Source organism: Limulus polyphemus, unplaced genomic scaffold, assembly GCF_000517525.1.
Source record: "Limulus polyphemus unplaced genomic scaffold, Limulus_polyphemus-2.1.2 Scaffold2794, whole genome shotgun sequence".
NCBI lineage: Eukaryota > Metazoa > Arthropoda > Merostomata > Xiphosura > Limulidae > Limulus > Limulus polyphemus.
In genome coordinates, this window is record NW_013668404.1 from 53,504 (window position 1) to 64,067 (window position 10,564).

The window sequence follows — 10,564 nt, forward strand, 5'->3', positions numbered from 1 at the left end:
AAGACTTATAAAAAAAAAATTATATTTTGCGTATGAAAGCATTGTAATGTTTACTGATAAACTGCCAAATTTCGATAACATTCACCTACTAACTTAAAAGTTATAGCATAAAAACTATAACAAGCACAAAATGGTTAACTGATCACATGCTGAAAGAGTTAAGGCAGTGCTCAACATCAAAAGCATGTTTTACACAATCACGTACTGATTTTTAGGACTAAAGAAAAAAAAACAGAACTTCTACAATCTATTCGTTCTTCACAAAAATATGTCTAAAAGTTTCAAAGTAATGTTCAAACCTAAAAGTAGTATGTTTGAAAATGTTATGGACTTTTAAATAAATCCGGGTATGAAGTATGGACTTTTAAATAAATCCGGGTATGAAGTAGCCTATTTTAATTGGAATTGGATAAAGAGGATAATTAAAGATTTCTTGAATGTGCAACTTAACTATTTTTTCTCATTTTTTTTGTGTCTATCACCAAAAAAGGTAATTAAAATTATTTCTCAAACAATGCCAATGTTAATATATTTGGAACTATTGTGGAACAGTTCCATATATTTATAGTAAATTAAATAAAAGTTAAATTATTTCAAATTTGTAATAACTATTTTGAAATTATGGGCAAAGGGCTGGGCTGTCTCAGTTTTTTTTGGTATGTAAGTCTGGTCACCCTAAATGTTAGCTACTGGTTAAGTAAATTATGGTGTAGTATGAAGGATCAATAAAAAAGCTAGCAAAAGCGCCCCCTACTGGTAATAATGACTGCTTCCAAAAATGGAATCATATATTTCAACGTGTACGTCCTAGTGCAGTCGTTTCTTCTCGTGCAAGAAGTGTTGTTAAGCTGTTATTAGTATCATTTCACTAGTATCACTTCTAAACACCAAAAGCTTTTGAAGAACACCAACGTTTAATAGTACACACACACTAAATAAAGTTTTAAATTACAATAAAACATTTACCCAATTATCCGTTGAAGAAAAATAAAAACCTGGACGTCTCATACACTCCAATGTATTACTTTCTCACCATCAGGAACGTAATATTTTACAAAAATCTAAAACCTCGCTCAAAAATGATACGATCAAAACCAAATTTCACGTTATCTACTGAGCATGTATGTAATGGGTATAAAAAAGTTTGTACCGAAGTTCGACCCAAGTAATCATCTCTTCCACTTCAGACTGAAGATCTTCAGGAAGATCATAAAACACGTCACTTTTAATGATGTCTTTGTTCAGAGCAATAAATTCCAAGGCTGCATTCTGTAAAAACACACACATTATAATTGTATTTTAATCATAATACTTACATACAGCATCGTTACTGATAATGTACGTACATGTTCAAATGAGTGTCGGTTTTGTGGTAAACAAGTACAATGTTCGTGTATATAAGCAATAAATATTCACCAGTATACCAAAAACTAAAGTGTAACACATAAAAAAGACAGAATTACTAGTATATACTTTAATACAAGCCAAGCATGAAATACAAAAAAAAAAAAAACCAACCAGAACTATGACAAACAAAAATAATCCAAAAAAAAGGGATATATGAAAGAAATATACAAAATACTTATATATAAATAAATAAAAAAAGATAAATTGGCCATCTTAGCTTTCTTTAGAAAACAAGTAAAATATACGGTAAAGGAGTGTTGTTAAATACCTAAAAAATATAAGTCACTCGAGTATGGGATTATCAGAGTACAGTGAAGGAGTATTGTTAAATACCTAAAAAATATAACTCCCTAGGAGTATGGGATTATCAGAGTACAGTGAAGGAGTATTGTTAAATACCTAAAAAATATAACTCCCTTGAGTATGGGATTATCAGAGTACAGTGAAGGAGTATTGTTAAATACCTAAAAAATATAACTCCCTATTCACTGTACTCTGATAATCCCATACTCAAGTGACTTATATTTTTTAGGTACTTAACAATACTCCTTCACTGTACTCTGATAATCCCATACTCGAGTGACTTATATTTTTTAGGTATTTAACAATACTCCTTCACTGTACTCTGATAATCCCATACTCGAAGTATTGTTAAATACCTAAAAAATATAAGTCACTTGAGTATGGGATTATCAGAGTACAGTGAAGAAGTATTGTTAAATACCTAAAAAATATAAGTCACTTGAGTATGGGATTATCAAATAAATGTGGGAAAGAACATTAATGCTACACTGGGATCTTTAAACTTATGTTGGAGTATGTACCAAGTTCACCTACAAAGTAGTAATACAAAAATTCAGCTAATGTCTCCACAACATTGTTGTCAATTGATATTAACAAGTTTTGTCTCTTGTGGAGTTTACTATCAGTTAGGTGTTCTTTATATCTCATTTGTAGGATGTATAATCTTACCGACATAAAATTCTCTAAAAAAATAACAAGTCAAGTGTACAAAATTAAAGATCTTAAATACTGTTGAGTGCTATGTTTTATTAGCATTTATAGGGTAAAAATAATACGTACTGTGAATGGAGAATTAAAAATAACAAAGTCGCAAGGTTAAGAACTCTCACTCTTTACAATTAACGTGTAATTAAAAAAATAAAACAAGGAAAGAAAAGCAAGTCTATCACACAGGAAGAAGTGTTATTACTGGATTGTGTGGCTTGAGATTAATATGTAAAATTTTAGAGCAGTATTTTTTTATTACTTTGTGTATGAATCAATATGACTGACATAGTACCATGTTGAATCATAACCTAAGGGTGATGAACAATACTAAAATTATGAACCAAGTACGTTTAACACTATCAGGTCAAGACTGACACATGATGGAATATACAAAGAAAGATTATTATAGACATATAAACTGGTTCAACATAAATAATTAAATAAGAGTTTAAAACCATTACAGTAGCTTTCTGACTGTACAAACTATTCAACTGTCACTTAGAAAAGTAAACCCTAATTGCACAAATCATAACTACACTACAGAATTTAAATTATAGGAGAACGGAAGACACAAATGGGTGTGCGATATCATTAGAAACAGTACACGGCACTCTTGACCCAAGGTTATAAATTACATCACCTTCTTAAAATATCCCAACAGTTTAACATAAGGTGAGGGAATTATTTTAACAACATAGAAATCCTTACCCTCAGTGTCTTAGCATTAAATTGGTCTCCTATACTCAGAAGAAACAAGGCTGAATCTTCGTCAATGTGACCCTTGAGTGCTTCTTCGGATAACTGCTTCAAAGGATCCATCTGAAGTTCAGAAGTTGTAATTTAATATGATTCATCCAATTTATGGTACATTTATGACTCATCCATTTATGTTTACATCACGTTTTAAAATTTCAGGAGATAATATTACACATAAAAATTTACAAACAAACTCAACATAAACATTAAAAAACATTGGAATGGCCGGATAGAATCGCAAAGTTAGAAGCCATAAGAAGGTAAGAGCATGCCTTGCAAAGAATCTCTAATAGGAAAAAATGACACAAGGTCAAGTAGGAAACAGGGTCAGAACCCCATGCAGACTCTACAGTATCCATAAACAGATACAAATCCACTTCCAATGCTATTGGAAGAACACGTATAGTGTTGCTATTAATGTTCAACCATCAGAGTCTCAAAGCAGACAGTACAGTTCATCACTTACTCCATACACATATAGTGTTGCTATTACTGTTCAACCATCAGAGTCTCAAAGCAGAGAGTACAGTTCGTCACCTACTCCATACACATATAGTGTTGCTATTACTGTTCAACCATCAGTCTCAAAGCAGACAGTACAGTTCATCACTTACTCCATACACATATAGTGTTGCTATTACTGTTCAACCATCAGAGTATCAAAGCAGACAATACAGTTCGTCACCTACTCTATACACATATAGTGTTGCTATTACTGTTCAACCATCAGTCTCAAAGCAGACAGTACAGTTCGTCACCTACTCCATACACAGTGTTGCTATTACTGTTCAACCATCAGAGTCTCAAAGCAGACAGTACAGTTCGTCACCTACTCCATACACACACAGTGTTGTTATCACTTACTCCATACACACATAGTGTTGTTATTACTGTTCAACCATCAGAGTCTCAAAGCAGACAGTACAGTTCATCACTTACTCCATACACACATAGTGTTGTTATTACTGTTCAACCATCAGAGTCTCAAAGCAGACAGTACAGTTCGTCACCTACTCCATAACATTTCTGAAATGTCATTCCAACCCACGAAGAAGAGCGTAGTTCTGACCGTCCAAGACAACTGTGACACTTCCTTGTCGTCTTACAAAATAGACATATGCTTAAATACAGCTCATGGAAACTTCTGTAGACATAACCATCCACGAAACCGTATGGTATTACATTGTAATCTTAAAAAATCAACGTACACTTTAATACAGCAAGAAAATCAGAGAGCATGCCAAGGAGCTTTTTTTTTTACCTCATATCTATCACTTAATTGCATGAGGTCAGCCAGCTGTTCTGTAGACAGCTGGCTAGTTTCTAGGTGGCCACCGTATAAGTACTCCAGAAATATCCTGAATAACGTGGGATTGCTATCATGGACTACAATTTTTCTAAAGAAAGAAAGAAAAAAGAAGAAGATTAAGATTCAATATCAAAGTTCAAACTTACAATATTAATCTCACTTATGTATCCAGTAAGTTATCACTATGGAAGTCCCTTCATTATTTGTACTGTTATTACAACTAATTAGTTGTACGATAAACTTGTTACTCGATTTATAAATACTACCAAATAGTCTTACAAATAACAAAACTTGCATTACTTAAACTATAAGTTATATAAAAATCCCTCACATAGAAAGCTATTTTATTACTGTATGTGTACATGTGAAAAAAACCACAGCACACGAAACTAACTGTTAGAAGTTTGATATCAGAAAAACTAGTTTCGACACATTTCTGCATCCTCTTCAGTCTCACGTTGTCTTCTGCACGAGACTGAAGACGATGCACGAATGTGTTGAAACTAGTTCCTCTGATATCAGATTTCTGACAGTTTGTTCGCGTACTGTGGTTTTTTTTCACTAATTGCTATACACGACATTGTGTTCTTTTATTATTAGCATGTGTACAGTTTCTATAGCTACATATAACAACTAATAAACTAAATACGTGAATGGTTTCACTAACTTATCTATCGATTCTCTCATCCCACTGAGAAGAGCTCGACGGAACCAATCACACTGAGCAGCGATGATTACACAATGGGCTTTAATTTCATGGCATTCAACTTCTTGTTCAACAGTGGACTGGTCAACTGGGTGACCTTCTGTATAGTCAATCACTGTGTCTGTTGAATCTGCACATTTATGAACAAAAAATACTAAAAGAAACTACCAATGAATGATATCCCATTTAGCCCGACATTTTAATCAGAATACTAAGTGTTACAGCTACTTTGTGAGTATGAAAGACACACCTTCACATACGTAATTTGGTCTAAACGTGAGTCACAAACTGTTTCTATTGATTCATATATACTAAAGAAAAATAAAAGTAACAATCCAAATAATTAGTTGATAATAAGTGGAAATAATAATAGATACTATGTTAAAAGAAAAAATCAAATGAGATTTAATAGAGAATTGTTTGTTTCAGATATGTGAGCAAAGCTATACATGAGCTATATGCACAAGCTATTTCATACACTAGAGGGAAGGCAGCTAGTCAAAAGCACCTGCTGCTAACACCTGGGCTATTCTAATTGAATAGTAGCATCTAACTGTCACTTCAAAGTGAGTAGCAAAGAGGCCCAAACAGTGGACCCTAAGATCCATAGTCTAGCATTATTAGAGAATTAAAAATAGTAAAAAAAAAAAAGATATATTTAAATGATGAAAATTTAATGTTGTTGGGTTAAGCCTAAAAAGATATATTTAAATGATGAAAATTTAATGTTGTTGGGTTAAGCCTAAAAAGCCTAACTCTATGCCTAAACAATCCTATGGAAGAAAATTTTATATCTAAAACAAAATTACTCCAATTTACTAGCTATGTGCATTTAACAACCCTCAGAGGTTTTTGGCTCCCATTATAATTGCTTATTTCTTGAGATGAACTCCAATCAGAGTCAACAAGCTAACTAATGATAATGTGGCATTTTATGCTTGGAAAAAATATAGCGAGTGAATTTATTTTAAATCTGTATTTTTAACCATAGCAACATGCTCGTCAATCTCTTGGTTTAATAAATATATAAGAAACAATAATTATTACATCATCAATGAAAAATTGAAACAATAGCAAAAAAAAAAAAAAAAATTTAGCTTAAAACAGATCAAAAATTTTAATTTAAAAAAATGTTGAATCTACAGTATTTGTAGAATAGCATTTCTAAAAATTAAGTAGTTATCAAGCCCACTCTCATTAAATCACGTGGCACAATGCTCATATATATAGTTTAAAAACAATGTCAGTATTTACTATTTGTTTCTTTCTCACCTTGAACTGTGATTATTTGAAAAGTCACGTCAGTTCCTTTACCACTTTTCAGCAGCTGGACAGAGTTTTTGGCCAGTGAACTATCTCTGGACATAGGTGGCCGACATAAAGATTCTACAACAGCTGTCTGAAAGTAAACCTAGTCTTAAACCAAAACCTGTAAACCCAAAGTCTCCAAATTAAGAGTAAAACTCTTAAAATATAAAATAATGTATGACAAATATTTAGATTATTATTAGCCAAAAAAGTCCGGAACTCGAAATACTTTGAAGGAGATTGTTTGAAACTTGATGAAAATCCATAATAAGAATAACAACAGCTATGGAATGGCTGGAGAGATGATCCAACTGACCAACCTATAAAATAGTCATATTTCATGTGTACAATGTAAATTTCTCTCGTGGACAACGAAAGTGGACTATACGAGTGATGATGATTTTTGATACTTTTCTCTCAACCAACCCAATAAAATTTTTCTACCTTTTTTTACTGGCCACTGCTAACATTACCTTTTCCACAATACCGTAAATATCACTTATAACAGTTATATACAGAACATGAATATAGTTTCAAATACACTCTGTCTGGTAAGACTGTTACTATTAAAGACATTTACAAAATGGCAGAGCTCACCACGTCAGTATGATACAAAGTTTGAGTTTTTTTTTTAACTCTTACAATTTATGCTGGGAATCGATTAAACTGACATTTATTGAAGAAGCTTATGAATGGTCTAGCAGAGACAGATAATTAAAATATTGATTTTTAAACAGAAAGAACTGACAAATGAGCTAGCAGAAAGATGGATAATTAAAATACTGACTTTTTTAAACAGAAAGAGCTGACAAATAAGCTAGCAGAAAGATGGATACTTAAACCACTGACTTTTTTAAACAGAAGGACCTCATGAATGGACTAGCAGAAAGACAGATAATTAAAATATTGACTTCTTTAAACAGAAGAAGTTGATGAATGGACTAGCAGTGAGATTGATATTTAAAATACTGACTTTTTAAACAAAAGGAGCTGACGAATGGAGCTAGCAGTGAGATTGATATTTAACATACTGACTTGATCAAACAGTCTAAAGATTACACATTGTTACACACTATAATAACCTAACTCAGATTGTTTAACATGTTTCCAAAACAAACCTTACCGATTTGAAATTATCCCAAACGGTTTTGTTATCTTTGTCGTAGGTATTGAACAGAAACTGCAAGTAAAATATAATTACACTAAACTACTCACTTGAGGAACAAGAGGAGAGGAATTGTGGATGGAACTCTTTGGTGTAAAATGGGTATCCGAGTTCAGGCCTTGGGTCTGCCCCGAGGCATCCAATAGACCCAGATGGATTAAACTCTTTGTGAACTGTTCGTGGCTAACAAACTTGTTGATCCGGTTTATAATCCTCCGCAGGGTGGCTCGATGGGACACAACCTTGCTGAAGACCCAAGCCTAAAAATATTTCAGTCCGAACTAAAATTTTGACTTCATTTAATGAAATGTGCCAGTTTCACGTACTTCTTTCCATTTCTTTCGATTTTAACGAAACTTGTAACGTATTGGGTTGGAGTGAAACTTTTACATATTAAAATCAAACTTTTAATGAAACATCTTTCTTAAAAAGAATAACCAACAAATAAGTTCCCTTAACAATGAGAGTTAATGTTAACAATGATATTACACCTAGGTGTCAAACATACAAAAGTATTTAATACAGCAACAACTAAGCCTTATTTTAGCATTACTGTTGTACAAACAATAATAATAAAAGTATTGTGACAACTAATATCTAACTAGTTTTATAAATCATTGTTTAAATCTGATATCTTCACTAAAACATTCACATCTAAAATTAACAAGAAAGTTAATCCACAAAATAAATATTACATGTAAAAATACATTGGGATACCATACGAGCCAAATACACTCTATGTTAGCTCTAAAACAAATACACTGTACGTTAGCTCTAAAACAAATACACTGTAGGTTAGCTCTAAAACAAATACACTGTACGTTAGCTCTAAAACAAATACACTGTACGTTAGCTCTAAAACAAATACACTGTACGTTAGCTCTAAAACAAATACACTGTAGGTTAGCTCTAAAACAAAGTTAGCTCTAAAACAAATACACTGTACGTTAGCTCTAAACAAATACACTGTTAGGTTAGCTCTAAAACAAATACACTGTAGGTTAGCTCTAAAACAAATACACTGTAGGTTAGCTCTAAAACAAATACACTGTATATTAGCTCTAAAACAAATACACTGTATATTAGCTCTAAAACAAATACACTGTATATTAGCTCTAAAACACATACACTGTATGTTAGCCATAAACAAATACACTGTATGTTAGCTCTAAAACAAATACACTGTATATTAGCTCTAAAACAAATACACTTTCTTCATCATTTTACACATGTATCATCACTGTTTTTGATGTTTCAATAAATGTTAATCTACCTCAAAGATACAGTTTTTAAAATCATTTGATTTCCTGAGTGCACGAGTTAACCATCAGAACCTGATTTTACTATGTTCCCAAAAATTTCCAAACTTTCAGTTCTACATTCCTTTCGATCCATTGAGGTTCCTAATTTATTTAGTACAAAACTTAATGTCACGTTGCAAACAACTTACAACTTTAGATGTCCCCAACTTAAATAAATATTTCCACTCTTTCCAAGTTAACTTGTCATCGACAGCAGCTCGAAGCTCTTCAATCCTTAAGAGGAACATTGGAACCTATACAGCAATACAAACACGATCCTTTAGCATCCATCTTTGGTTGATAAATGCACTCATCCAGATCATAGTTACGAGAAACAACACATGGTTACAGAATTACAGGTAGCTAACCTCTTCAGTGTCAGGCTAAAGCTTTCACTAATAAAATCATCATCATCACTGTGATTAATAGTTAACTGAAAATGAGAAGTAATTGTTTTTCTTGAAAAGAATAATACTAAACAAAAATTATAATTTATTGATTCAGAAAATCGTCATTAAAAAACAAATTGCTGAAGAACAGTAACATGATACCCATTCGTTTTTAGTCTTCATATCAATCATATGCTTCTTTTCACAAAACAAGAGTTGATGGTGTTTTTATTTTCTTATGTAAACAAAAAAGCACAAGTTTCATAGAAATAAGAAACATTGAATAGTTTTAATTTTTGAATGTTTTTCCTCTTCTTTTCTGTACATTCGTGAACTAGCTGATAACATATAAAGGAATGAATTTTTATTATTTTCCTAGTAAAAGCTGAACTCTTAACACACCTCATCAATCAGCTGTTCTAAGTTTCTGGCAACAGATCTGGTTTTGTGCATTGTTGTGAGATCAGTGAAACTTTCTCTGAAAGAGTAAACACAAAATCAAAAGTTACTTCCAGTCATATATATTCAAAGAACGGTGTTATTCTACTAACGGTACGTTATTCCCTAAAAGCATGTTGTGCTTGTTGTTAGACGATTTAAGGAAGACGTGGGGAAACTTTCCAGTAATTAGACCGTAGGAGGAGATGCAAATGTCGGTGCAGAACATACGGTATTTATGGTCCATTCCTGTTTTATGTATCCCCCTTGTATATTTTATTTAAACTTAAATCCTCATATATATATATATTATAGCTCACCTACATTCTATCCTATTTTTATTATTAAAGTCATTGAATAAAATTAAAAGGACCCATCACCAACTTCTTATATCCCGATGTTGTGTAAAAGCCCATTACCATTTTTTCTGTGTAATTTCTCTTTTATCTTCATTCATAAAATTCAGATAATTAAAACCCTGGCATAAAATATGAATGACTAAACCCATGACATAAAATATGAATGATTAAAACCCTGGCATAAAATATGAATGATTAAAACCCTGGCATAAAATATGAATGACTAAACCCTGCATAAAATATGAATGACTAAACCCTGGCATAAAATATGGATGATTAAAACCCTGGCATAAAATATGAATGACTAAACCCTGGCATAAAATATGAATGATTAAAACCCTGGCATAAAATATGAATGATTAAAACCCTGGCATAAAATATGAATGACTAAACCCCTGATATAAAATATGGATGA

The 10,564-nt window shown here is 32.1% G+C and overlaps 1 protein-coding gene across 1 annotated transcript in view; it reads right to left on the minus strand.

The window, feature by feature from the left end:
- Positions 1–10,564, minus strand: part of LOC106467912 — a 38,716-nt gene that overhangs the window by 4,463 nt on the left and 23,689 nt on the right. The window contains exons 13-20 of the mRNA XM_013928298.2: positions 9,755–9,830; positions 9,113–9,217; positions 7,713–7,922; positions 6,462–6,588; positions 5,151–5,319; positions 4,436–4,571; positions 3,127–3,237; positions 1,151–1,269 (exon numbers count right to left, since the gene is read on the minus strand). Of these exons, the coding sequence (XP_013783752.1) occupies positions 1,151–1,269; positions 3,127–3,237; positions 4,436–4,571; positions 5,151–5,319; positions 6,462–6,588; positions 7,713–7,922; positions 9,113–9,217; positions 9,755–9,830 (1,053 nt within the window). The remainder of the gene's footprint in view (positions 1–1,150; positions 1,270–3,126; positions 3,238–4,435; positions 4,572–5,150; positions 5,320–6,461; positions 6,589–7,712; positions 7,923–9,112; positions 9,218–9,754; positions 9,831–10,564) is intronic.